The sequence below is a fragment of the Tamandua tetradactyla genome, chromosome 16 (genome assembly GCF_023851605.1).
Source record: "Tamandua tetradactyla isolate mTamTet1 chromosome 16, mTamTet1.pri, whole genome shotgun sequence".
NCBI classification, from domain to species: domain Eukaryota; kingdom Metazoa; phylum Chordata; class Mammalia; order Pilosa; family Myrmecophagidae; genus Tamandua; species Tamandua tetradactyla.
Window position 1 is genome coordinate 23519578 of NC_135342.1, and position 27542 is coordinate 23547119.

The 27542-nt window shown below is 58.8% G+C and overlaps 1 protein-coding gene across 2 annotated transcripts; it reads right to left on the bottom strand.

Annotated features, from left to right (window-relative positions):
- Positions 1 to 1019: 1019 nt before the first annotated feature.
- Positions 1020 to 27326, bottom strand: LTBP4 (latent transforming growth factor beta binding protein 4). Of its 2 annotated transcripts, XM_077131810.1 has the most exons (33): positions 27169 to 27326; positions 25288 to 25346; positions 24983 to 25112; positions 24282 to 24394; positions 19227 to 19418; positions 18843 to 19090; positions 18664 to 18766; positions 18231 to 18305; positions 18017 to 18139; positions 17302 to 17466; positions 16874 to 17023; positions 16612 to 16743; positions 15859 to 15990; positions 15647 to 15772; positions 14752 to 14877; positions 14019 to 14261; positions 13482 to 13607; positions 13275 to 13394; positions 12260 to 12388; positions 11980 to 12105; positions 11436 to 11558; positions 11047 to 11178; positions 9487 to 9618; positions 9287 to 9412; positions 8206 to 8352; positions 6595 to 6861; positions 6250 to 6321; positions 5777 to 5905; positions 5429 to 5575; positions 4146 to 4298; positions 2901 to 3272; positions 2129 to 2281; positions 1020 to 1419 (listed from the first exon to the last, which is right to left on the bottom strand). In XM_077131810.1, the coding sequence occupies exons 1-33, from the start codon at positions 27315 to 27317 to the stop codon at positions 1265 to 1267; spliced, it is 4875 nt and encodes a 1624-aa protein (XP_076987925.1). In that variant the 5' UTR covers positions 27318 to 27326; the 3' UTR covers positions 1020 to 1264. The 2 variants fall into 2 exon arrangements, with proteins under 2 accessions (XP_076987925.1, XP_076987926.1); XM_077131811.1 differs by lacking the exons at positions 24282 to 24394; positions 24983 to 25112; positions 25288 to 25346; positions 27169 to 27326 and adding an exon at positions 22802 to 23068.
- Positions 27327 to 27542: the final 216 nt, after the last annotated feature.

Consider the following 27542-nt stretch of genomic DNA (forward strand, 5'->3'; position numbering starts at 1 on the left):
GGAAACCCTTGAATTAGACACTTTAAATGGGTGAATTTATGGTGTGTGATCTCAATAAAATTGTTATATATATATATATATATTCATTTATTTATTCTCATTCATATTGAAAATGTAAAGATTATTCTCTGTTCCACCCCAACCCTTAAGCAGGTCATCTGTCATGTAAGCTCAGCTTGTCTGGGTGTCTTTACTGCACTTGCTTCCTTCTGATATCACTCGCCTGTCCCTGAAGCGTCTGCGTGTGAGGCCTGCGGGGAGGCACACATGGGCCTCTGTTTCAGCCTGGCCCGGTGCCCATGGGCCCCTCACCTCCTGACCTTTCCCCCGGGCTTTGAGCTTATTCAGGTGCAGGCTGTTCTCCGTTTGGGGGAAAAGGGGAGTCTGGAGTCCTCAGCAGCCAGGAAGCCAGCAGAGGGCACGGGAGGGCGGCAGTCCATGCTGAGAACATCACCATCACACAGAAACCTCATCTCTGCCCCCATACGCGTCCTTGCCTCCGCCACCCTCCAGGACTGCCGTCCTCCTCTCTGCCCACAGCCAGATCCCAGCTGGAGGCCCAGGTCTGCAGAGACTCCTGCCCCCTGTCCTCCCACCCCCAGCACTGCCCAGTCTGTCCCAGACTGGATTGACTTCTGTGGGCAGTAAGTGAAATGTGGGGTTCCCTCCAGCTGAGCCAGGAGGGAGTATCCCCCAGCAGGGTCTGACCCCATTGCATCCCTTCCCGGAGCCCCACACAGGGGAAGGGGAGGCTCCAGGATGATTTATTAGGAGGGTCAGTAAATGTTAAAAATCCAGAAGTGACATCTCTCCAGAGATTAGAGAGGTTATAAAACAGAGAGACAAGGCCAGGAGAAAGAGACTGAGAGACAGAGAGAGATAGGAAGAGCCTGAGAGACCCAAACTACAGAGATAGGAGATTGAGTCAGGCAGGCCATCTGAGATGGGAAAGTGATGTAATTTAGTGCCTCAACAAATCCTAGAATCAGACTTTAAGAAACACAGACCGAGGCAAAAGGTACAAAATAGGTGAGGTTCTTTTTTAATTGAAAAGTTTATAAAAAGGAAGGGGAGCGTGAAGGGGACCCTGGGCTGGGTCCGGTCCGCAGTGTTGGTGGCTGGGAGTAGCGGGGGCAGTGAGGGGCGTCCCTCCTTCCTCTGTCCTTCCAGCCCTCTTCTCCGGCCAGTCCTACGTTCCTCCTGTGTGCATGCAGGGAGCGGCCAGTTGCACGTCCGCAGCGGGGCCCCACAGGCGCGCTGGGGCTCAGGCGCGGGGCCGGGCGGGGGCGCAGTGGTGCGGCTGGTGCGTGGGTGCAAACCCAGGGCGGCAGAGGCAGCGGAAGGAGCCGTCGGTGTTGACGCACCGCGCGTTGACACACAGCGGCGAGGCCTCTTCGTCCTCCTCACACTCGTTGATGTCTGGGGAAGGGGACACAAGGCTCCAGGACTGCTTATGGCCTTGGCAGGGGGTGGGGGGAGTTGTGTGGATGCGCATTTCCCACTTGACCTATCTGCTGGCTCTGTCAGCCTGGTGGATCAACCTCTCTGTGCCTCAGCTTCCAGCTCTAGTAGGCCCTGGGTCGCTAGGTTTTTGTTAGGACATTAAGGCTTATGAAGATGATAATGATAGCAACTGTATATCAGCCATTTTTCTAAGCACATAACATTTATTAACTTTATCCTCCTAAATAAACCAGGGAGGTAGGTACTACTATTGTCCCATTCTGCAGATGCGCCAACTGAGGCCCAGAGTGGGAAAGACCTTTGCCCAAGTCACACAGCCAGCCTGCACTCTACCCAAAGTCCTGAATTGGAATTACTCTACTTTGCTACTGGCTAAAATAGGCAGACACGATGAATAGGCCCCCTCGACACATAGGAAAACAGGCTGTCTAAAAAGATCAAGCAAATTGTCCACGGTAGGTAGCACTGGGAGTCCCTGGAAACCTATCTGCAGGATTCCACGCTTCTCCTGCTTCAGGGCCCGCTCCTGGCCAAGCCTGGCCTCCTTCAGGCAAGCCCGGCTGAGATGCAACAATTACTTCCCCCAGCCCGGCCTGCCCAGGCACCTGCAGCCCTTCCCTGGAGGCCCCTGTCCCTGCGCCCCTGGGCCGGGCGCCGCCCTCACCAACGCAGGCCATGCGGGTCGTGTCCAGGCGGTAGCCGTCGAAGCAGTCACAGGTGAAGCCCTCAGGGACACGCACGCAGCGGCCGTGGGCACAGCCGTCCAGGATCCCGCACTCCTCCCCCTCCAGCCCCTCGTAGGACTCAGGCAGAGCACCTGCAGAGAACGCGGTGGCTCGGAAGGTGCGGTTGGGCCCCCCGTGAGTCTCCTAAATGCGTGCCCCAGGGCCGAGGGGGCGGCTGTGGCGCCAGCAGGTTTATCTGCGCTGCTCCCGGGGCTTTCCCCTGCCCCCAGCAATCCGTGGCTCCACCACTCTCTCCACTCCCAGCCTCCCTGAGTCTTCCTCTGAGACTTTGGCCTTCTCTCTGGCTCATCCCTCTTTTTCTCCATGTCTCCCCCTCTCTGTGAGTCTCTCTCCTTACCCCTGGATCTCCCCATAGCTCCATTTTCTGCCTCTCTTTCTCTGTCCCCAAATCACTTCCTTTCTGCCTGGCTCTCTGTCTCTTCCTGTCCGCATCTCTGCCCCTTTCTGTGTTGGTGCCCAGGCTCTCTCTGGCTGACTTCTCCATCAGGTCTTTCCCTGTTGGTCTCTGGTCCTCTATCCCTGTCTCTTTCTCTGTGGCTCTTCATCTCTGCTCCCCTTTGGCACTCTCTGTGCCTGTTTTCCCATCTCTGAGCCTGCCTCTCCCCCTGACTTCTTGCAGCTTCTCCCTCTCTCACCCCTGGCCTCCGTGTCCCCGCACACCTCCCTCATCACGCCACTCGCGGGACTCACCAGCATAGCCGCCACCTTCAGACAACTCCTCGGGCTCCGGGAAGGACCCCCGGGTATCACGGGTCCGATAACGCCAGCGGGCACCAGGGCCGGGGGCCTCAGCCTCGCCATAGGGGCCACCGTCGTCCTCAAAGTCGGGCATGTCGAAGAGTGGTGCCCGATAGGGGGCCTCCCGGCGGGCGAAGGGCCCCGGGGGTGGGGGGTAAGGGTCATAGGGCAGCACAGGTGGTGGGTACAACTCGGGCCCATACGGGAGGCCCTGGTAAGGTGGCCCTAGGTCTGGGCCATACTCATAGGGGAGTCCAAAGCCACCCGGCCGTGGGGGGCCATATGCAGGGGGCCGCAGCACGTTGCACAGGGCCTCAAAGTCATCTGTGAGTGGGAGCCAAGCCAGAATCAGTGTTTCCTTCCCTCAGCTCCCACCATTCACATCCCGCTTCTTAGGAGAGGAACCCAGAGGAGCAGGTCAGGGGAGGCCTTGGGCTGCAGCATCGAGGGGTGAGGGGCTTGAAAGGGGGCTGGGATTGGACAGCCAGGATCAGGGCCTTCTGGAGCCAGGATGGAGGAGCTGAGGCTGGGATTACAAGGTGCTGGGATCAACGGGGACCGAAGCTAAGGAATCAGGGTCCAAGGTGTTGGGTTTGGTGGATGCAGGGAGCTAAGACTAGGGGCCTAAAGAAACAGAACACGTGTTTCATGGGCCAAGGCTAGGGAATCCCAGGGTGCAGGGGTGGGAGCCTGTGGAACTGGGACTTGGCAAATCTGAGGACCCAGGCTTGGGGTCTTTGGGACAGGAGCTGGATTCCCCAGTGCTGAGGATTGAAGGTCTCTTGGGCTGTGTGTTGGGGTCTCAGGCACCTGGATATGGTGTCCATGGGTGGGACTTGGAGGTTTGTGGGGCCAGAATGGGGAAACCTGAGCAACTGCTATTTGAGGTCTTAGAGTCCAGTATTGGCAAATCTCATGGGCTGTGATTTGAGGGTTTAGAAACAGGGAGTTGAGAGTCTAAAACACCAGACTCTAGGGACCTGAGAGATTTGAACTACAGGACCTGTAGAGTCCTGCTTTGGGTTTCTGTAGGTGAGACCTGGAGCGCTTTAGGATGTGACTTCTAGTTTAAGGAACCAAGGTTAGGGATGGGCTGGGACATGGGGCTCTGAGGGGCCGAGTCCGAGGGGGGTTTGAGGCCTGGACCCAGAGCCTGAGAGTCAGGGCTTCTGAGGGCAGCCCAAGTAGTGGTAGTACCTGAGTCCTGGGCGGGGCAGAGGGCGCAGTCCATGCCCCAGGCCTCGCCGTAGAGACAGCAGCACTCCGTGTAGGTGGCCTGGCGGTCGAGCCGGGGGCGACTACACACCAGGTCGGCCCCCACTTCCTGCCAGCACACTCCCAGATTGTCATCTAACAGCAGAGACAGTATGTATCAAGATGTGACTGGCTAGAGCTCAGGTGCTCCCTACTGCCTGACCCTCTCCCCTGCTGGAGTTACTCAGTTGCCCTCTGCCATCTCCAGATCCTTCCTCATCAACTGTGAAGTGACTCCCACTAAGGGACCCCGAGAGGTCTCGACTGGTTTCCAGACTGAGGACAGGGCCCGACCTGGCATGAGGCTGGCACATAGGGAGAAAGGGCCGAAGAAAGGGCCCAGTGCCTGGAAGAAAGGGTGTGATGCAATTCTACCCACATGCAGCCTCCGGAGGGCTGCGTGACCTCAGAGCAGCTGCTTTTCCTTTCCGGGCGGGCGTTGTTTGAATGCTGTCTCAGGGTGTGGGGCATGTTGTAGGAAGAGGAAGTGGGAGGAGAAGGGAGTTCACTTCAGTGGACAGAGAAGGATGGAGACACACAGAAAGAGAGAGATTCAGAGAAATTGTCAGAGGCCCAGGGAAAGTTGGAGAGTCAGAGAGAGAGAGAAAGAAAGGACCCAAAGAGATACAAACATATCTAGCATCAGAGATTCTCAGAAAAACAAAGACGCAGAGACAGCAAAAAGCAGTCCTAGATAAAGACAAAGGTGGCTCTTGAAAGAGTCAGAAACTCAGAATCTAAACACACAAACCCAGAGAGGTGGGGAAAGTCAGAGACCCCAAGACACAGAGAAACTGCAGGCAGCACTTATGTAGCACTTAATAAGACCAGACCCTGTTCTAAGTCCTTGAAAATAAAGTTGCCCTGTAAGGTAGGGGCTACTGTCATCACCCAGTGTGCAGAAAGTGGTCCAGGAGGGTATAAGCTACCGGCATGTGTTCACACGGCCATAAGTGGCAGGCTGCCTCTCAAAACTTCGTCTGCCACCTCCACCTCCCCGTCCCCTCCCCCTCCCCCTCCTCCCGGCCCCCAGGCTTCTCAACTCAGTCAGAACCAGAGCCCAGGTGTGGCCTGAGCCGGGGTGGCCAGGAGAGAGGCGTGGCCCTGGTGAGGGCGGGACCTAGAGGCGCGAGGGGCGTGGTTTTAGTGAAGGCGTGGCCTGGGGCCGGCGTGAGGCAGACCCAAAGAAGGTGAGGGGTGGGGCCGGGAGTATGGGGCGGGGCTACCGAGGCTCTGGCTCTCGTTGGAGACGCAGCGGCGCCGCGAGCCGTCCAGCACAAGCGGGGGCTCGCAAGTGCAGTGATAAGAGCCCACGGTGTTGACGCAGTGGCCGCCTTCGCATGCTGGCTCCTCATCCGAGCACTCGTCGTTATCTGGGGAGGGAGGCAGGGCGGGGCGATCAGGAGGCAGCCCCTCCTCACCGCCCTACCCTTCCCATTTCTTCCCCCACGCGTTGACAGTGTGATGGATGGAGTCTAGACTCCAGGAAGGACTTCCGGCTGGTGGTGGTTGCGTGGCTGTGGCCGAGGGCTGGGGAGAGTCCTGGGGGAGGACGGCAGAAGTGGGGCTCTTACCGATGCACTCCAGCCTCTGGGTATGGTAGTAGTATCCATTGCTGCAGTAGCACGAGTAGCCTGGGGCCGTGTTCACGCACACACCGCTCTTACACACTTGGTCTCGGAAGAGCTGGCACTCGTCCACATCTGCGAGAAGGGTGATCAGAGTCACACCCCTCCACCATGAGAGAGGGGGGCATGGCAGGGAGTGGGGCCGGCTGAATTGGAGGAGTGGATGGGGGCAGGGCATGACCAGGGAAGAGAGAAGCTGAGATATAGGGATGGAGACCCCATAGATGGGGAAAGACAGAGACTGGGAGACAGAGACAGAGAGACAGGGAAAGCTGGGAGTGGGGCAACATGTATAGAGAAGCAGTAGGGTAAAAGACAGAGATAAAGAAAACAGAAAGAGACCATGACAGGGCGAGACGGAATGAGACCTGAGCTGGGCTCGGGGACTGAGGATAGTCGGGGATGAAGTTTGGCCTCACCTCTCCGGAGGCCCGGGTCTCCACTGGACGCAAGGTAGCCCCGGCCATGCGGGCACAGTGACTGGTACTCAGCTGTGCACAGAGACAAGGCTGAGCCAAGCTCAAACCCCCATGTACCAGCCCACGCCCACCTGTCTCAGTGCTTACCTGTGCCCCCTGCCCACATGCTAGGCAGCTCACTTTTGCCTTTCCAGTACTAGCAACCTCAGCCCCAGGTCCAAATGTGTGCCCTGTCCCAGCCCAGGGCCCACCAATCTTGGAACTCACCCCAGCCACTCACCCACCCATTTCTACCAAACCCTCAGCCCTCCGTCCATCCATCAGCCCCTGTCCATCAAGGCCCACCTGTCTCGGTGCTTGGGCACTGCTGGATGCGGCAGCCACTGCCCCAGCCCTCACCCACGGTGCAGCAGCACTCCTGCCACGTCACGTTCCGTGCCAGGATGTTGTCACATGCATCTGGGGCCGCTGTGTCAAAGTAGCACTCCCGGCGCCCACTGCTCACAGGGCCCTGCCTAGGTGCACTGGGCCGGCCGGGAGGGGGTGGTGGGGGCGGCCTGGCTGGCAGACCCGGGCTGGCAGGCACCTGGGGCTGCAAACCCGGGAATATGCCTGGGGAGACAGGAAGCCTTAGCCCAAAGTCGGCTGATCCCCTGGCCCCCCACGTTACAGATGGGGAAACAGAAGCCCAGAGACACCAGTTTCTGGGTCCCCCATCTCCCTCCCAACTCCATATTTCTCATCTGTCCCTGTCTTTTTACCCCACTCTCATTTCATTTCTGGGTCTCTTGCTTCCCCATTTTGCATCTTCCCCCATCACTGCAGATTCAGTTCTGAGGAGGGAAGGCTGGGGTGGGGTGGTCCCCTGGACTCTTGAGTTGCCTCCCCTGGGTGTTTCCCGGATTCTCACATCCAGCGTGTCCCAAACTGGCCTCAAAGTCTTCACCCCAAAACCTAGGCCTTGTCCTAGACACCCCTTCCTCACCCTGACAGCCCCAGTCCTATTCATTCGGCCTCTTGAGCATCTCTCCCACCCCCTCTTCTTCCCCTCCATCACCCCAGCATTGGTTCAGTCCTGTTCTCTCCTGCCCGGTATCTGCCCCGCCTCCTCCCTAGGGTCCCAGCCCCCACTGTCACTCTCCTGTTCTATAGCAATTAGAGAGAAGTGTCACATCTGCTTATACCCTAACCCTGCGCTATACCCTTCCATGCTATCTCAGGGCCCTCAGGTAAAATTCACACTCCTGACGCTGGGAAGTCCCTGTTTGATCTGGCCTCCATCCCCTTCTTCAGCTTCATCTCTCCCTACTCCTTCCCTTGCTCTCTAAATCAGGCCCCACTGAATTTATTTCAGTTCCTCAAATGCAGCAATGCTCTCTTGCCTTGCATGGTCTCTGTTCTTCCTTGCCGACTGTACCGGCTCATTTCTGCTCACCCTGCTGCCCTCAGTTCAGATTGTCCCTCCTACAGGAAGCCCTCCACAACCCTCCTCTCAGGCTGGGGCAGGCACCTCTTCTGGATGCCACAACCTCCTTCTGGGGGGTTCCATCCAGCTCTGTTCCCTCTGTGTGCTTCCTCCATCCCAACCCTGAGTCCTCTAGGTTGCCACTGCCTCGTACTATTTCTGTCTGCTCCACGGGTCTGTGAGTCCCGTTGAGGACAGAGAGGGGTCTTTCCTAGTCATTACTATGTCCCCAGTACCCAGAAGACAGTCTGCACACAGCAGATGCCATAAGAACACTTGCTGAATGAAACAATCTGATAAGACCAAAGATAAGATCCAGTTCTCTTGATGCTGAGTCCCATTACTCATTTGTTAACATGGGTGTTCTCGTGGTTTTTGGTTGTTTCTAAAACATTTAACTGATGGCAGATATCCATAACAGGGATGGTGAAACCATGTCTTTTTCTGATGGGGCCAACAGCCATCAGTTAAATAGACACTGCGAGTCTCACCAGTAGAAGTCCGTGGGGGAACACAGCGTCCAGTCATCGGGTCAAACTCCTCAGGGCTGGTGGGGCAGACACAGAGGAAGGAACCTTCAACGTTCTCACATAGGGCAGCTCCACATACGCCCTGTAGTGTTTCACATTCATTCACATCTGTGACAGGAAACAACAGGGGAGGAGTCAATGGTTCTAAATTTCAGAGATTTCAAAGGTCTTAAGAGTCTAAGCTCTCAAATATACCAGGAATTTTTAATGGTCCAGACCCTATCATCTTCTTTTCTTCTGGTGACACACCCTGAATCTCCTTGGGGACCCGCTGCTCTTGTATTTTCATCCCCTGGGTTTTGAGTAGGGTGAAATCTGCTCCCAGGGTGGGCATGAGTCCCAAATGCAATTACTGCATTTCTTTGGCTGCATGACTGGCTCAGAGAGAGACAGGGAACACACTAGACCAATCAAAGCCAGTGCTGGGATTTTTGCTAGAAATCCTGAAAAGGAGTTTCTCTCTTTAGCTCTAGGGAGGCCAAGGTGAGGATGTTAACTCAAATGTGCCCAGTCGCCCTTCCCATTGTGGAAAGAAAGTCTGCCTGAAAAGAAATCCAGTAGAGGAGAAAAGAGCTGAGAAACAGAGACAGAGGTAGCCTTGTTTCAATTTCTGGATCCAATTATGCCCGAAATTCAAATATACTCCCAGGACTTGGCATTTTTCATTCCTTCTGTCCCAACTGAGAGAATGTATACCTAAGATTCATCTATTTTATATGTATGTAATTTTCTCATGTATGTAAACTGTATCTCAAAGGAAAATATCTGTAAATACATATTGAACACGAGTTAATGATATATGCACTTTTGGGGGGAAGTCTAAATTGCAGGGGATGCCTGCAATTTACTTTGAAATCTATCCAAAAAATTTAGATGGGTTAATGAATAGATGTGTGATGAGGCAAGTATTGTAAAATGATAATAGTAGAATTTAGGTAACGGGTACCCAGGTGCTCCTTCTACAATTCTTTCCATTTGCCTGACCAACCCCTTCCTGCCCTCTGGTCTCACCCAGACCCCACCCTCCCCCAGAACCCCGTACCCACGCAGTGACGCCCGTCCCGTGCCCCCTCGTAGCCCTGGTCACAGAGGCACTGGAAAGAGCCCGGCAGGTTCTGGCATACGGCATGGACCCCGCAGAAGGACCGGTTTCGGCATTCATCCACATCTGCAACCACCAGACAATCAGGCTGTTGCTGGGCCCTCTCCTATCCCCTCACCCAAGGCCCTCCAGTTACCCACCCTGGCAGTCGCCCCGCGGTGTGGGGTGATAGCCAGGGTCACAGGCCGGCGTGCAGCGGTAGGAGCCAGGGGTGTTCTCACAGCGCTGGGTCCCACAAATCGCAGGGCCGTATTCTTGGCACTCGTCCACATCTGCACGAGAGTGAGGAGAGGATGGGGGAGTGGGGTCACAGGCCTGGATGCCCAGTTTTCTGATGCTGCTTCCAGTTCCTATGACTGAGAATTCTCTATGAAGCTGGTATTGGAGGAGTCTGAGCTTCTCGAGAGCCACAAGTATTAGCCCTAACATGGTCCCACCTCCAGGCCTTCGTCCCAGATGTCCCCTCTGCCAGGAGGCCTCTTGCCCCAGCTATGTGCATGGCTCCCTACCTCACTCCATTAGGGTGCCTGGCTCAGGTCCTCCCAGCACACCACCATGACCTGCCCTGTCACTCTGTCATTTATCTTGTTTCCTTTGCAAGATTATATTATTATTATTAGTAGTAGTATATTATTTTCTCCGGCTATGACATAATATTTGCAGGTTTATTGATACTCCAAATGTCACCCCCACTAGAATGTTGGCTCCACGAGGGCAGGGGGTTTTTGTTTGACTCATTTCCCATTGTATTCCCAGTCCCTGTACACAGTAGGTGTGTAGTGAGTTCTCATGGAATTTAAGGAATGAAATCCCACGAAACTAGGCTTCCGTGAGTCGAGTCTGGCAACCAGAGAGCCGAATGCAGCCCACAGTCATTTTGTTTCATTTGTTCCACAAAAGTGCTGACCCAAAAAAAAAAAAAAAAAAGTGCTGACCCACACACCCATTCCCCCAAATCTTAGATTAGCACCAGCTGCCTGGGTGGGTGGGTTCCTTGTTGCAGGGGGGGGGGGGGATGGGGGGAAAGAGGCCAAGGAAACTGAGAGGGAAATGGAAGTGGTGGGCCTGAAGGCAGAGCTGGAATTGGAAGGGCTGAACCTACATGTTCTGAAGGGCTGGAGACATCTGTGGAATGATGGAAAGGACAGATCTGGAGAGATGAGTGGAATTTAAGGGCAGAACGTAAACAGGCGGGGGTCAGGACTTGGAGAAACCTGGGGAGATTTCATACTGTGAAGGGATGGGGAGCTAGAGTTGGGTCTTGGAGGGGCAGTTGGAAGTAGGAAGTAGGAGGAGAATGAGGAGAAGATACATCCAGACAGGTTAAAAGGAGAAGGAACCTGAAGAGGGAGAAACTGGTAGTTTTAACCCATAGGCCAAGACTGGAAGGGGAGGGCCTACCAGTGCTCCCCTTTTCTGGGGTATAGCCTAAGTGTGGATTGGGCTGTAGCTGCAGAGCAGCCTGGTCACCTTCAAGAAGCGACACTTGGCCTGCTTCCTGAGAGGAATATCCGCACCACCCCAAGCAAGTATGAGGCCTCAATGGTGGCTTATTTCCACCAGAGATATGGCGAGAGGGGGTACGGGTGTAAGGTCTAGGGCCCTTTCCCTTGGCCCAATGAGGAGGTAGGGCATCCCTCCTGGGTCCCAACAGGGGCAGATTCCAGCAACCTGTTGTGGAATTTGGGACATATTCTCACCATCACAGGTACCCTCAGGGCCCGTGTGGTAGCCAGGGTCACAGTCACGGACACAGCGGTAGGAGCCAGGGGAGTTCTCACAGCGCTGGGACCCGCACAGGCCTGGCCCTTGCTCGCGGCATTCATCCACGTCTGAGGGGAAGACAGGGCAGTCGAGGGAGTGCAGGGGTAGGCAGGGAGAGGCAGAGGGAAGGTGAGAGAGTCAAAGAAGGAAGAGGAGAGAGTCAGTTGTGCAGGGTGGGGGGTGGGAAGCAGAAGAGAGAGCAGGAGAGGAAGATGACAGAGGAGAGGAGACCAGAAAAGCACAGAGGGGAGGCAGAGGCCGACAGGGAAAGGGGCAGTGGGGAAAGCAGAGTGGGGATGGACCAGGCCAAGGCAGAACCCCTCACCGTGGCAGGAGGCGAGGTCTGGGCCAGCGCGGTGCCCCGGAGGACACACACACTCGAAGGACCCATCGGTGTTGGTACAGATGCCACTCTGGCAAAGGTCCTCCTCATTGCACTCGTCCACATCTGCCCGGCAGGGAAGACTCCGTTGGAAACCTGGACCCCACCTCCCTCTTCCTGTGTTTGTCATTACAGGCTGCACCCCTCCACCGCCCTTTCCCATCCCTCCTGGCTCTACGGTCTTTAACGCCCACCCCTACTGACCTTGGACTCAGCCCTGACCTTGCAAGCCATCCTCTCTGACAGGTTTAGGCCCTGTCCTTCCCCGTCACTGCCCAACTATCCAGACTCCACCCCTTCTCCCCCTTTCCTCTCCGTACCCCACCCCTCCCTGGTTGACGCCAGGATCCTGCAAGCCCCGCCTACAGCATGCAGTTAGATCCCGCCAAAACTTGCGACTCCCCATTCCCTGTCTTCTCCTTGCCCTGCCTCTTCCTGGTACGGTATAAGCCCGCCCTTTCTCTGTCCAGGCCCATCCCGCACGAACCAAGGCAAGAAGCTCCGCGGGGTCCAGGCCGGTAGCCAGGGGCACAGGTACAGACATAGGAGCCTTCCGTGTTGAGGCACTCGCCGTGCGGGAAGCAGAAGTCACCCTCCAGGCATTCGTTCACGTCTAGGGTACAGGAGAGCCTGGCACGGTTGCAGGGTCCGCCCCTCGAGGCCTAAGCCCCGCCCCAAGGCCACACCCCAGGTAGCACGCCTGGGTCCCGAAGTCCTCTATCATAGGTACTACCTGGGAACCCAGCCCCGCTCCCCACCCTGCCCACCTGCGCAGGGTCCGGGCTGATCCGCCCGAGGCCGGTAGCCCGGCGAGCAGCTGCAGCGGAAGGAGCCGTCAGTGTTGGTGCAGTGGCCGTGGGGGCCGCACGGGGCGCCCAAACTGCATTCGTCCACATCTGTGGGAGCGGGGTTTTCAGGAGTGGGGTTCAGGTCAGGGGACATACCAGATGGATCCCCTTAGGGCAGTGAGGTCTGGGGAGAGGTAGTGGGAAGTGTCTTGGAGTCAAGGTGGGATGAGGGCTCCGTGGCAGAAGTGGGTAGGGGAGTCCAGTTTCCCTGGTTCTAGGGGTCTTGTGGGTCTGGGTTTCTGGGAATTTCCTGTGCCAGGATCCCGGGATCAGGGGAGGGGACTCTGGATTAGGGCAGGGGTCAGAAATTAATTAGGGTAAAAAGTCAAGTATTATAGTACAGGATCATTGGATGGGTTTCTAGAAAATCAGGGGTCAGTATCAGTGCCTGGAATCTGAGGCCAGTTAGGGTCAGGAGTTTCAGTCAGGGTCCAGAATTCTGCCTGAAGTCATGGACCAGGGTCAAGTTCAGAGGTCAGAGATCATGAACCCAATCAGGCTCCAGGGAAGAGGCTCTGAGCCAAGCAGAAACAATGAAAGGGAGCAAAGAAGAAAAAGAATCAAAGGTCACAGAATCAGGGGATGTGGTAAGGGTTATGGTTATGGTCAAATGTCACAGTCAAATTTTGGGGTCAAAGGTCACATTTAGGGCCAAGGGACAGTCAGGAGGGTCCTAACTGCTATCATGGCTGTGGTCAGGGGTTATGAGGAGGGGTCATGGTAGGGTCAATTGTCACAGTCATGTTCAGGGTTCCCGGGTAAGAGTCAGGAGTCACATTTAGGGTTAGGTGACACTGTCAGAATCTGGCTCCCCGTAAGGTAACCGAGCTCCAGGTCAGGAGGTTATGGGCTAGGTCAAGGCTGTGGTCCAGGTTAGGGATATTGTCAGGGTCAGGGGTAACAATACAGGCCCGGGACTGGGGTCTAGTCTCACCAATGCACTGGGCGTGGTGCAGGTGGTGGCCAGCAGGACAGGCCCTGCACTGGAAGGAGCCGGGTGAGTTCACACATTCTTGTCCAGGACATGCCAGGTGATTCTCACACTCATCAACGTCTGGGAGGCAGGGGAAAGGGTGATCTTGAAGAAACGGTCCAGCGCCCCCTCACCCATCCACACTCCTCCCTCCCTCCCTGGCCTCACCCTCGCACTTGGAGCCAGCAGCGTTGGGTTGGAAGCCTGTGGGGCAGACGCACTGGAAGCTGCCTTCTGTGTTCTCACACCGGCCGTAGGCACAGGGCGGGGGACTACGGGCACACTCATCCACATCTGGGGCAGGGAGGGCCAGTGGGGCTGAGGGTGGGGCCTGAGCCCACCCCCATTACCCAGCAATCCAGTCTGGAACCAGTCTCCTGGACTTTGCTGAGGCTGCCCCCCTCCTCCTTTTATTTCCCCACTGAATGTCTCTCCAGCTGCCAGAGTGAGCACTGGCAGCACGTCCTCCATATTGCCTTCCCTGCCTTAGAGTTGTCCTCTCCTCAAGGTTCCAACAATCTCAAAAAGGGAGAAGCAATGGGGAGCCCTCTCATATTTTAGAGGAAGGGGAGAAGACTCTGGAGTCAGACCTTCCCCACCCTCTTAAAATCCCCATCACTGAGCCCCATCTCTCTACCTCTCTGCCCTCTCTACCCAATAACGTCTTCCCAACCCCCATAGCTGGGTTGGACTCAGCACCCTCACCTTGGCAGGGCGCTCCAGGCCCTTGGGAGCGGAAGCCAGCAGGGCAGGCACAGTGAAAGGAGCCAGCTGTGTTGTCGCAGCGGCCCGGCCCGCACGGCGGGGGCTCCTGGGCACACTCATCCACATCTTCCTCACACGCCGAGCCCCGGAAGCCAGCAGGGCAGACACAGCGGAAAGAGCCGGGCAGGTTCTCACAGGCCCCTCGACCACAGAGGCCCGGGCTCTGGATGCATTCATCCACATCTGCGTGGGACAAGGAGCCCCAGGCCACACCTCCTTAAGTCCCCCATACTCCTCTGCCTCCCTGACCTCCCTCATTTTGACCTGTCAACCACCGTTCCCTCACCCTGTCCCCCAACGCCCTGCTCTCCTGCCATAAGCACTCTGCCTTGCCAAGCCCTATTAAGCTGCCTCCCAGCTCAGCATGGACAAGCATCACTCTCTCCTCCATAACTTGGCCTCTCCTTTCCACTTGATTCAACATCTCCATCTCTCATCCCTCTGCCCCTCCGTCCTCCTTGACTCAGCTTTTCTGTTGCCCATCCCTCGGCCTCTCATTCCCACATCACTGTCTCTACTGCCCTACATGCCTGGCACTAAGCGCTTGGCCTCAGTCTCCGTCTCCCAGCAATCTGCCTCCCTTTGGCGGGTTGCTCGGTCTCTCCATCTCTCAGCACTAGGGCTCTACCCTGCCCCACATTCCCTTTCCCCTCTGCCCCTCCCAGGCCCTCACCCTGGCAGCTGGCTCCGTGAGGCGCAGCCTGGTACCCGGCGGGGCACACGCACAGGAAGCTGCCTGGCGTGTTCTCGCAGCGCCCGCGGTCACACGGCGGCGGCACGCGGTGGCACTCATCCACGTCTGCGGGTACAAGCCGGACGTCTGGGACTGGATCAGACACTCCCCGGAGAGACGACGGGGCGGTCGGGGGAGGGGCCAGGCTGGGGCCGGGGCCAGGCTGGGGCGGGGGCCAAGGGCGGTGTGGGGGCCTCGGAGAAGGGAGGATTAAGGCGCGGGCGGGGCTTGAGCCGGGAGGGCAGAACCGAAGGTGGAAGCCAGGTGCAGGACCAGAGCATGGGACCGGGACGAGGGGGGTTTAGAGAGAGGGACCTTAAGCGGGGGGGCAAATTAGGGAGGGCAGAGTCGGGGCAAGGACCGGAAGGGCAGCTTTGGGACTTGGCAAAGGGAAGGCAGGAGCGGGGCTAGACAGGAAAGGGGGAGGCTTAGGGACCGGGCGGTGGTGGGGCAGGAGAGGAATCAGAGATCGCTGTCAGGAGATTGGCTGCGGGCAATTGTGGGGCAGGCGGGACCTGGCGGAGGGCGGGAGTTAAGCCGGGAGGAGTGGGCGGGGCAGAGTCGGAACCTGGTGGGGGCAGGAGGCGGGGCAGTATAGGGCCGAAGCTGAGCCCGAATAGGAAGGGCCAGTTTTGGGGGTGAGGCAGTGGTGGGGTCTAGTGGTGGGGAGGGCAGTTGCCTATTGAGGGGCGGGGCCAGGGAAGAGGGGGGAGGCAGTAAGTAGTGGGGCGGAGGGGCGTGCGTAAGCGTGGAAGGGAGGGATCTGCCGCCGAGGCAGCGCGGAGCCGGCCCTGGGCTGGGGCGGGGCTGCAGCGCGGCGGGACCTGCTTCTCACCCAGGCACTCCGTGGCCCGCGGGCTCGCTTGGAAGCCCGGGCTGCACACACAACGGAAGCTGCCCGGCGTGTTCTCGCAGCGCCCGGGAGCACAGGGCGGGGGTACACGGCGACATTCGTCCAAGTCTGAGGGAGATGGTGTGGGCTGGTCACGGGGTGACCGGGCAGAACCCTCCATTCCCGCCTCCGTCCACCCTTTCCGTCCGGCTCACCGATGCAGTGGGTGCCCTGAGGGCTGAGCCGGAAGCCCGAGTCGCAAGCACAGGTGTAGCCACTGGGTCGGGGGATGCATCGTCCAGAGCCGCAGACCTGGGGATTGCGCTGACACACGCCCGCGGGGGGACCTGGGGGGTCCAGTCAGCCAGGGTTCCCCCATCCCTGAATCCAATGTCCCTTTCATCCCAGTACAATCCTCTCAGATCCTCTACCTACAGCACCATGTCGATGACCCCTTCTCAAGCGAAATCTTCCACCCGGGATGCCCCTCTCATTTATCATCCAACCTTCTCATCAGATCTTCTGCTTGAATCCCCCCATAATACCCTCCACGAACTCCTCCACCTTTACATGTTTTGCTCTCCAACGCTATGCCTGAGTTACTTGCCTGCTACCCTCAGTGACAGGTAATTATTTAACATTAATTAAGTACTTAATTTCGGAGACACCTCATTGACGCCTCACAATGATCCCCATTTTGCAGACGAGAAAACTGCACCCCAGTGAGGTTAAATGACTCAATTGGCGGAGGACTTGAACCCAGGACCGCTTGGCTTCGGTTCCTCATCTAACCACTATCCAACCCATCATATCTTTATCTCTGGTTTGAAGAGGATTAATTCTCTTAGTAATCCTGTGCCTGTGACATCCCTATTTGTTCTATCCTGGAATTGTCACCTTGGAGCCTCTTTTCCCAGTGTCCATGCCTGTAATGCCCTCATCAATACCCAGGGTTTCGTCCACTGTACCTGATTCAGGGATCTCAGGACCAGGCCGGACAGGGATGCTGGGCAAAGGAAGCTCCGGGCGGGGCCGGGGCTCTGGCCGGAGCTCTGGTCGCGGCTCTGGCCTGCGTTCTGGGCGATGGGTGGGCAGAAAACCTGGTAAGGAAGTGGTATGACAGAGTAGAGTCCTGGATTCAGGTGTCCCTTCTTGTCTCTCTCCTCCTTTCTGTATGGGCCTGGGCCAGCCCCTCAGAGGCAACATCCCCTCCTCAAGAAGCCCTCTCACCTGCAGAAGGCCGAGAGGTGGCTAGCGGGGCACGGGGCTGACTGAGGGACACTCGGGGTGGCTCCTGGGCCAAGGGTCTGGTGTTGTAGCGGAGATCGGAGGCCGAGTAGTGGTAGCCAGGGCCAGCTGGACATATCTCCCGAAAACCCTCTGAAAACAAAGAAGAAAGGGAGGGACGGGGGCAAAGGGAGGCGGAGACAGCAGAGAAACATGAGAAAGGCATCCAGGAGCAGGGGCCTAGCTGGGCCAGGGCTTGGCTTGGGAATGTGGGGGCGGGGCCCTGGGGGAAGACCAGGATGAGGATTGCGGGTCTGAGGCTGGGGGCGTGGATAAGGCTTGCGGGAGGCGTGCCTCAGGGTCTGGGGGCGGAGCCTAGACTGAGCCCTGGGAAGGCGTCTTGTGTAGGGACCCGCCGGGCAGGAGGTCACCTGAGCCAAAAGGTGGGCAAAGTTGGCAGCCCCGGCCCCAGGCCTTGCCCACGCGGCTGCAGCAGCAGATCTGTTTGGTGATGTTACGCAGGATGGGCAGAGAGCAGCCGCCATCGCGGAGCACGCGGAAGCAGGGCCCCTTTGCCTCGGAGATCACGTGCTGAGCTGAGTGAGGAAAGGAAACCGACCAGGATGAGGAGGGGACGAGGTTAGGAGAGTGGTGGAACTCAGGGAGTGCTCCCAAGGAGGGATCGATGGGTAGGAGGGGCAGTGGGAAAATTCTGAGAGAGTCTGAGGGAGAGCTGAGAGGTCTGGAGTTCTGGGGGCCTGAGAAGGGTCTGAGGACCTGAGGAGGTCTGCAAGGGTGTGAGAGGCAAATAAGAGCGTCTGACAGGGATCTGAGTATCTGAAGAGTCTGGTGGTCGAGGAAGGTGGGGAATCTCGGGGGGGGGGGGGTTCTGAGAGCACCTGAGAAAAAGTCTAGGGATCTGAAGAAATCTGTGGACTTAAAGGCTTGAACGGCTCCTAGTATATATGAAGAAGGTCCAGGGAGTCCGAGGAGTTCTGAGAGGGACCCAAGAGTAACCGAGGGGGACCTGAGGTTCTGAGAGGATCTGGGAGTACCGAAGGGATTACAGGCCCTGAGATGCTCTGGATGTGGTTTGGCGGCAGGGCAGACAGGAGATGCACCCTCTGCCCCCTCCCGGTGGCTCACATATGCAGCTGCTGCGGGAAGAGTCGAGTAGGAAGCCATCGGGACACACGCAGGTGTACCCGCCACGCGTATTCGCGCACTCCCCGTGCTGGCAGCGCCCGCCTGTGGCGCACTCATCCACGTCTGCAAGAGACGGAGAGATGATGGCAGAGTCGGGGACCACAGACCCGCCAAGCTCGCCCTCTGGCTCATTGCCATCCCTGAACCCTCTCACCTTCGCAAGATCCGTTAATCCTTTCGAAGCCGGTTGGACATGGTCTATCCGCGGCAGCCACTCGGTCGGTGTTCGCTGGGGAGAGAGGAGGGGAGTGGGTCCCGGACGAGTGGGCGGAGCAAGAGTGGTGGAACTGAATTGGGGTGAAAGGGATTGAGGGTGTGGGTGTGGCTTGAGTGCCAGGACTGTTTTAAGTTTGCGGTCTGAGAAGGCAACGTGGGAGGTTCCAGAAGTGCATGGGTGGAGCCAAAGACAGAGATGAGGTGGATGGTCCCAGAAAGATATGAGTGGGTCTAGACTGGAAATGACCCCCACAACGAGATGGGCGTGGCTAGAACCTGCGAACGGGGTTCACCTCTGGGCTGGGGACCTTGAGCTGGGGAATGCAACCGCTCGCCTGCTCCGAGCACCTCGGGGACGTCATGAGGCTTACCCAGGTGCTCCGAGCACGGCTGACAGTCATGAACGCCCCAGGCCAAGCCGGCACCCCCGCAACAGACCTCCTGCGTCCGAAGCCCCGGTAGCGGGGACGCACACTGCAGGGAAGTGTAGGGTGAGCGCGCCTCCGCGCGATGGCGCGCTCCACGCCCCTCCCCACCAGCCTCTTCTCACTTCGCTTCCCCGCAGTTCCCGAAAGCAGTAACCGTAGCCCGAGGCGTCGGTGTAGCGCTCGTCTCTGGGCCCGCTCTGGGCCAGCACCGTGTAGGGAGCTGCTGCCTCCGCCCGCGCCGCCGCCTCCGCCCGCGCCACCGCCTCGGCGTCGGGCTCCTCCCAAGGTCCGGACACACGCTCCACCTGGTGCACCACCACCGACGCCTCCTGCGGGTGCTCCACGTGGACACTCACCATAGACGCCACGCCTGCAGAGGCACGACTAGGACTCGGAATTGGGGGAAAGGCGAGCAGGGAAGGGTATTCAGGAAAAGATGGGGGGCAGAGGAAGAGCGAGGTGTGGCTAGAGGAGTCGGAGGGGCTCTCCAGCCGCAGTCTCCTCACCGTGCTCATCGTCGCGGTGGTTGACCAGTGGCATGGTGTACACCGAGCGGGTGAGGCCCGGCATGGCCGGGGCCGGGGGCCGCGCGCCGGAAGAGTGCAGCTGGCAGAATTTGCCCGCGAAGTCCGGCGGACAGAGGCAGCGGTCGGGCTTCACGCACACCCCGCCGTTGTGACAAATCAAGGGGCACAGGACTAGGGGGGAGGAGCGTCAACACTCAGGATCGGCAGCCCTGGGGGCAGCCGACCCAAGCTAGCCCAGTTGTTCAGCGACGACGCCCTACGGGTAGCGCTCAGTTCTATGTCCCTCCGCCCAGCTGGATGTCGAGGCCCTGTCCCAACTCTGGCCACCTGCATTGGCCCAGTCGCTCAGCCCTAGGAAGTCTAGCCCCGCCCACGAGGCCGGCTACCCCGCCCCTAACTCTTAACGCGCTTGCATGTGGCCCCTCCCTCTCTCTCTGGTTGGTCGGATTCTATTTTCTGGCTAAATTCACGGCGTTCCAGTCGCGTCCAGATAGTGCTGACCCCGCCCATTACTCAGCCCCGCCCAGAACAAATCGCTTCTCCCTAGCATCTAGCCCCACTCATGCACAGTCTGGCAGGATCCTTGGCTGTTCCAGTCCCGCCCACTCAGCCCTAGTCCGTTCCATTGACTCAAACCAGAGTTTAGCCACGCCCTGGCATCACTTACCCCCTCACCCCAACTCGGTCTCCTTGGCATTCTAGGCCTGCCTACACCCCTTCTGGTAGGGTTCATCCAGTTCCAGCTCCGCCTACCAGCTGTGCGCCCCCCTTTAGCTCCGCCTACATCACCTACTACTTCCAACGGCAGGCTTGTAGGCCCCGCCCACCAAGTCGTCTAACCTTTGGCTTTTAGCTCCGCCCACCTCCCGTTCCTCACGCTGATATGCTCCAGCCCAGTCATTCACTCCCCTCCCACCCCACCTCCGGGCTCTCCAGGCATCCTAGTCCCACCCACCTCCCCTCAACTCTGGCTCTAGAGTTCTAGCTCCGCCTTTTTGCCTCTGGGGAGGAGCGACGAGCGGGAACAAGCCTTCTCTCCCTTATGCGCGCCCTCGCTGGGCCCCAGGCCACCTCTAGGCGGGACCCTGCCAGCTGTGCGGCGGGGTAAACAAAGAGAAGGGTGCGGCGGGGGCAGGGCGGCGGCTTCGCATTCCCGACCCTTGGGGAGTCCCGGACCCATCGAGCCAAAGGAGGCTGGACGTGTCCTGTGAGGGCACCTCCTCCCTCTCTCCCCCGGGGCCGCCAAGAACAGCTGGAGACAGCTGCGCGAAAGGGGAAGAGGAAGCAGGAGGCCGATGCGGTCCAGGGAGACGTGTGGGGGATTCTGAGCCACAAATGGAGAAAGAAAAGCATGGGGGGAACCCTCAAATTAGAAAGGGAATAGGGCTGGAGTCCTGGGAGGAGATCAGTTAGAAGGCAGGCACTATGGAGTTCAGAGTTTCTGGAATGGAGAAGAAAACTAGTCTGGAGGAAACTGAGGTATTCCTTCAACAGGAGTCCCCTGATCCTTTTGGGGGAGTTTCCTAGAAAACATTGGACTTTAGGGTCTTCTAGGGGACTTACAGTTTGAGGGTGCTGAGAACAGGGTTTAGATGGAGAACTGGGACTCCTCGGGGTCCCCAGGAATGGAACCACATGACTAGGAAGACCCTAGGATCCTGACCCTCCTGCCCATCCCCACCCCCGGGTAAGGGATTTGGGGCCCATGTCTTTTGAGTAATGGTTGCCTGGTGTGGGGGGAGGGGACCACAGTGTCTGGTGTTACTTTGGAGAATCAACTGATAGATACCAACTCTGAGGTCCTCAGAAGAGAGATGGGATCAGAGCTTCCTGGGAAGGGGTCAGCTGGAAGAAAACTAGGAAATCCAGGAAATCAGGAATCTCTGATGGGACTGTGGTAGGCTCAGTTAGAAATACAAGAAAAGAGGAGCCTTTTGTGGGGAAAATAATTCAAGTGGAAAGCAGAGTTACCACTGTATAGGGTTCATAATTCGGAGTTTTTCCTGGAAGTGGGGAGGGGTAGCTAGGGACAGAACTACCAGCACTACGGAATTCTATAGAGGTCTCTAGTGAGGGGCATGGTTTGGGGGTGTGGTGTACCTTAGAATAACGGGGAAAAACACTGAAGGAGCTGGTCTCTGGAGTGTTGTCGAGGAAGAGGAGGGGGCTTAGGGTGCTGATGATAAAGGCTCTGGGGCCCTTCAGATAGAGTCAAGCCAGGATTCCAGGTGCTCCAATGGAGATCCTTAGTTGAATGACAGGGCCGAGGAGAGGCTTAACTATGAATCAAGATTCCAAATTGGAAGGGGTCTCTGGGGGGGGGGGGGAGATGGTGGGGTGGGAGTTGGGGGGTGGAAACCCATCCAAGCTTGGGGGCATTTCTAAGCCTCCAAAGTCATTTCTCTGCATGCTATTGGCCTGAATGCCGGCCCCCAGCACAGCTCCCTGGTGGCGCCCACACTCCCCGCGGCCGCTAGACTGGCAGTGCCAACTCCATGCTCCAAGCCCCTGGAGGAATGGGAAGCTGAGGACATCGGAGTCCTGCCGAGGTCAGCCCCCCCCCTTCACATGCCCCTCCTTAAGCCTCCAGGGGCCTGGCACCCGCCTGGGCACGGCGCCTGGCACGGGCGCGTTAGGGCTGGGACGGGAGGGAGTGAAGGAAGGAGAGAGGAAGGGGAGGAGAGAGGGAGTGGCAGCGGGCGGGTCTCAGGCTGGAGATGAGCTCACGCCGGCCCGGGCTGGGCTGGCTGGGGGCCAGGCTGGGCGAATTCTCGGCGCCAGGGGCCCCCACTCCCCACTGCCGAGGGCCTGGGGGGTGGGAGCAGGGAAGACCCGACCAGAGAAACCAAGCACCCACGTGTCTTGGGGCCAACAGGTGGCACGCCCTCCTCACCTCACCTGAACCCCCGGGAGCTCCCCATCTCCAGCGGAGCTTGGTGCGCACCCGCCTCCTGTCTTCTCCGCCCCCAGAGGGCGCCCCTTCCCCTAGGCCTCCTATCTGGATTTCTCTCGCACGTGGGATCCCTGCAACTCAGGGCCTGTAGAGACCCCCACCCCCTTTCTGGGTGCTTTCCCTCTCAGGGTAACTTCCCCCAACTCAGTCCCTCTCCTCAGCAGCACACCCATCCTAGGTTCCCCTAAATTTCAACCACCCAAAGTTCCCATAAACTGAGAACCACCCCCCACCCCCTTCCCACCCCTGCATCGCTGAAATTCTCCCTTGCTCCCCGGAGACCCCTTACTCACAATCTCAGATCTCAGGCTCCCTTCTCAAATGTTCCCAGGCCCCTCATTTCTGGGATCCCCTACGTTGACTCAAAAGGCATGAAAGACGACCCCAATCCCCTCATTTCTTGCAAAACACACAAAAAACCCCTCAGGACCCACGCTCACAAGCCAGGAATGTGGGGTTTCCTTCGCCAAATACCCCCGGGATTCCCCGGCACTCCCGGACATGGAATCTGGGCTCCCTCTCTCTAGGGAACTGTCTCCCCTTTCCCAGGGGTCCTCCTCCCCCAGGATTCCCTCCCTCGGGACCACCTCCCCGCACTCACAGGCGCGGAAGCCGGGTCCCCCCGGGGCCGCCCCGCCGGGCGCGCCGCTGTCCACGCTGGTGGCGTTGCGGGGCGCGCAGGTCGGGGTACAGCGGGAGCCGGTGGGCCCATGGACGCAGCGCAGGCCGCATACGGCCGGGGTGAAGCGCACGCGGAGGCGCTCTCCGGGCCGGCCCAGCCCAGGCTGCGTCCCGAGCAGCGCCAGCAGCGCTAATAGCAACACCCAGAGCAGCCGCGCGCGGCCCGCCATGGCTGCAGCGCCGCGCTCCGCCGCGCCGCCGCCCCAGCCCGCCGGAGGGGCCCGGCCGCACCCGCCCGCCCGCGGGGGAGGGCGGCCGCGCCCCCGCTCAGGCCCCCCCTCCCCACCACTCCTTCCCCGGCGGCCGCGCGGGGGCGCGTGGGGCTGGGCGCGCAGCCAGAGGCGCGCAGGCTGGGCGCTAGACTCGCAAGGGGGAGGGGGCGCCCCCTCTGTCCCCGCCTGCTCGCACCAACAAGTGAATGGGGCCCGCAGGGGAGTGGCGAGGAAGGAACAGGTGGGGGCAGGCGGGTTTCTCCCCAGACAGAGCTATATTCATAAAGAGGAAAGAGTCGTGGGGGCCTTATTTGGGGAGGCCGCCAAAAGATGACCCTCTGCCCTGAGCGTAGAGAAGCGGGGCTTCATCTGGGTAGGTGGATGAGATGGCACATCTGGGCAGCCAGGTGGCACATCTTGGTGTGGGGGCAGGAGAAGGGTGGGTGAACCTGGGCACATGAAGGAATTGAGGGTCCTGGGCAGAAGGCTGGGGTTAGGGGTGGGGCACATCTGAGAAGGCAGTCACATCTGGCCAAGAATCCCCACACCTGGTGGGAGAAGTCAGAATGGACAGAGGGAAGCAGTGAATTGAGGCTGTGGGCGGGGGGGGGGGGTCCTCACATCTGGCCGGAGGCCCACATCTGGAAGACTTTAGGGAGGAGGGGACACATCTGGGCTGAAGGCCACAGCCGGAGGGGGACTTCTGAGGGTGGTTGAGACTAGGGTGATTTAGCCCCGGGGCCGAGCCGGAGCGGGAGGAGGGCAAGGGGGGAGGGTCCGGGAGAGCAGGGGGAGGCCTTTGGCCCCCAGCCGCCCGGCAATCTTGAGAGTTCGGTGCCCGGGCAGGCGCCAACCCGCACAATCGCTTTTGTTGTCTGGGCTGGTTGGGCCGCGCTCTCTGCCCGGCCAGCGCCCCCCCTCTTCAGCCGCGGGGGGCCAGGACGCCTGGCTTCCCGGCCCCACCCCCGCGGGTCAGCGCCTCTGGCGGGCGTCTGGTCCTGTCCCGGGCTCACCTCTCACGGCCGGACGCCGGGGTCCCTGGAGGGGGCCGCGTCCTAAGGGCGGGGGGGGCGGGGGGCTGAACTACAATGAGGGGCGGGTAGGCGGGGGCTGGACCGTGGGAACCAGACGGCTTTATCTGGCCCGGAACCCCCCGCCCCCAGGCCGAGGAAGGGCGGACGTTCTTACCCCGGGCCTGGCCGGCGGGGGCGCGCTGTAGTGGGGGCCTCCTTCTCAGCAGTACCCGGCCCCCCGGCCCGCCGGGCCGCCGTCGCCTCAGCAGAGCTCGCGCCTCCTGCAGCCTGGGTGGGAGGGGACGGCGAAGACGCTGTCACAGCGGTTAGGCGGAACCCCGCGCTAAAGGGGCCTCAGACGCCAGGAGAAGGCCTCCGAGCAGCGGCTCTGCACCCACCCCCTCCTCTCCCTTACGGAGATCAGGTCCCCAGCGCGCTTCAGACTCTTGAAAAGAAACAAAGACCCGCGGGAGAAACAGAGATGAGGAGGTAGAGAGAGGAAGGGGGTGAGAGAGAGGGGCAGAGACAGAGACATTGAGATAAAGAGATGGCAGTGAGACAGAGACAGAAAGAGAGACGCACAGGGAGAAAGCACCAGTCACAGATGAGAGAAAACAGAAAGTGACATGGAGATGAGACAGAGCTGGAAAGAACAAGAGAAAGGGAGTTGGGGACAGAGAGGGAGACCTAGAGACCCCGAGTCTGAGATAGGCAGGGAAAAAAGTGAAGAAATAAAATCAGGTTATAGGAGAGAGAGAACAGAGGAGAAGAGACGGAAAATCCAGGGGGCAGAAAAAGAGGTGTACCAGGAAATGGGAAATGGTGGAGCAACTGGGAGCTCCCCAGGCTCTGGTAGGGGCAGGGTTGCACACTCACGTCAGTGGCTGCCAGTTAAGGGACACTTGTCTCTTCCTCGCGCTGGAACTTGGTCGGGAGGACACCGGGGCCAGACACTGCTGGGGGCCTTTGCACGTTTTGGGCAGGCAGCTCCGGACCCTGCAGGAGGCTTTGGAGACATGAGATACTAATGGTGGTGACTGTGGGCCTGGGAAGGGGGTATGGTGGGTGGTGGTGTCCACCTCTCTGGACTTAATGTATCCAACTTTCCAGTGGAAAGGGGCCTCTCAGCCCTCTGCTCCCACCCCTTTCGCCCCTACCCATGTCCCACCTAAAGAACCCACCTCTGATGCAGCGGCTTCTCCCCAGCACTGGGCCTGAGCAGCAGCGACAAGCAGGAAGCCTATAATAGCAAGGGTGAAGGTCACACAAGTTTGTGGTGCCCCTGAACTCCCGAAAGGGTGTCATTGGCTGGGGCTGGGGTGGGGGGAGGGAGCCCAAGATTAGGCCTGAGGGAGTTCGAATAGCTGTGAAACTAACTTCAGTCACGTCTCTTGGAACCTCAGTTTCCCCATCCGAGCAATGGGAATCAAACTGGCTTAGATTCTCCACAGATGGTCACTGTAACACTACTCCTATTTGTTTTGTGGATGGTTTAGTGGTAAGGTTTTGTTGGAAAAGACATTTCAACGTCTTGAAATAAAAAAAAAAAAAAAGGAAAAGAAAAGGAAATTTCAAAGGGGATTCCTAAGCGCATTTCCAGGCTGGGACTGTCTGGAATCTAGGACCCCACCCCACAAAGAACAACTCTGTCCTGGACTCAGCCACCATCCCACTCATGGACAGCAGGTGACGCTGTTTCCATAAGGTTCAACGACTGGGGCGAGAGGTCTCCCCTTTGATTGTGGGTTCAGCAGGGTGCTGTGGTGGAAATGGGTGCAGAAGGAGCAATGGCCCGGGATGAGGAATCCCGAGGCCTGAATTCTAGCCCTGCCCTTCCACGTGGTGTGTCCTGGTACTAGCATCTCCTAGTCTCTGGGTCTCAGTTCCTTCCTTCCCAGGAGAACAGGGTCTTCCTTGGAGAAGTCTCAGAGCCCAGAGGGTCTCAGATTCTGGGTGGTGGAGCCTCCAGCTCAGGAGCAAGCGTTTAGTGACCAAGGGTCCCCCAGAGAAGTCCATGATTCCCAGGCTAAGGGGGGCAAGGGATGAAGCCATTCACACAAGCCGAGAGGAGGTAAATGGGGGTGGGTTGGGGGCACTGCGAAGGGGAAATTTGGTGCATGGGACCCTTCCAGCCAGGTGGGACCCAGTGGGAGAGGAGGCCGCTCCTGTGGGAGCCTCTGGGACCCCCGATTCAGCAGTCTTCCCTCCCGCCTTCTCTTGGGGTTAACCCCTTCCGGGCCCCGCCCCCGGCGCGGCTCGAGTTACTAAATGCATTCGCAGAGACCCGGGCGGGAGCTGAGCCCGGGGCCTTTGTAACCCAGCGGAGCGCGGGGCCGCGGGGCGGGGGTAGGGGGGTGGGCTGACTGTTTCCTTCGAACTCGTCACCCGCAGGCCGGGGGGAGCTGTAACCCTCAAATCTATAGGAAATCATGGAATCTTTCGCTATGAAATCACTACTTCACTCAATTCTTAAGCCTCATAATTCTAAAAAAACTCGGGCATCCTCAATTCTCCTGAAACCTGAGGACCACCCCCCAATTCCCCAAAGCCCCTCCGCTTCAGCTCCAGGTTTTCCTAACACCTTGGAAAAATCCGAGTCCCTCTTAGTTAATCCAGGAGCCTCCAAATCCTAGAAAGCCAGGATATCCCAACACCTATTCATAAAGCTCCCTTATAAACCTCTCCATACCATTCCTCCTCAAAACACCAAAGAAACCTGGGGAACTCACCCCTGCCTAAGGGCCCCACCCGTCTCTATCATCCTATGCCCACATAAACTGGGTACCCTTCCTCTAATAAATCCCCAAATTCCCTGGAATCGTATCCGTTTCCACTACGGCGGAAGGGAACTTTCTTCAAATTTTTAGTTCTTCCCAGATTCTAATCCCTACAAAATATGGTGGGGGGGGGGGGTGTCTACAAATCCGGGAGTCCTGACCCTTTCATCCTCAAACCTAAGCAGTGGGCTCGTATTCCCCTAAATCCGAAAATCCTGGACCTCCGGGACCACCAGACTTTTTGGATGGACAGACACAAGGTAGAGGGGACACAGCGGGTCTTACCCGGCCGGGCGGCCTGGGATCACCGCGACCTCGACGGCCTGGCTGGGGCTGGGGCTGGGGCTCGCAGCGGAGGCGGCGGCGGCTGCAAGGAGCAGCAGCAGTTGCAGCAGCAGGAGGGGGCGGCGGCCGCCCGGGCCAGGGCGCCGCATCGTGTCAGGCGCCGAGTCCCCCTCCAGGCCCGCGCTCTGTCCAGCGGGTCCGACTCGGCGCGGCCCCGCCCCTCGGCCCCCGCCCCCGCCACAGGCAGACTCACTTTCTCCATCTCCTAAGCCACCGGCTGCGAACTTCCCGCCAATCAGAGACCGGCGCCGCCAGGGGGCGCTCCCCTTGCTGCCAATCGGGAGGCTGCAGGGGAGGAGCTAGAGGGACAGGTG

Bases quoted from the DNA above. Each gene is read 5' to 3' on its own strand.
- LTBP4 (XM_077131810.1), bottom strand. From the start codon at position 27,317: ATGCGGCGCCCTGGCCCGGGCGGCCGCCGCCCCCTCCTGCTGCTGCAA. The intron at 19,091-19,226 runs GTGAGGAGACTG...GTGCCTCTGCAG, and splicing joins CCACCGCGACGATGAGCACG to GCGTGGCGTCTATGGTGAGT. The intron at 13,608-14,018 runs GTGAGGGTGCTG...TCCCTGCCCCAG, and splicing joins GCCTGGAGCGCCCTGCCAAG to ATGTGGATGAGTGTGCCCGT.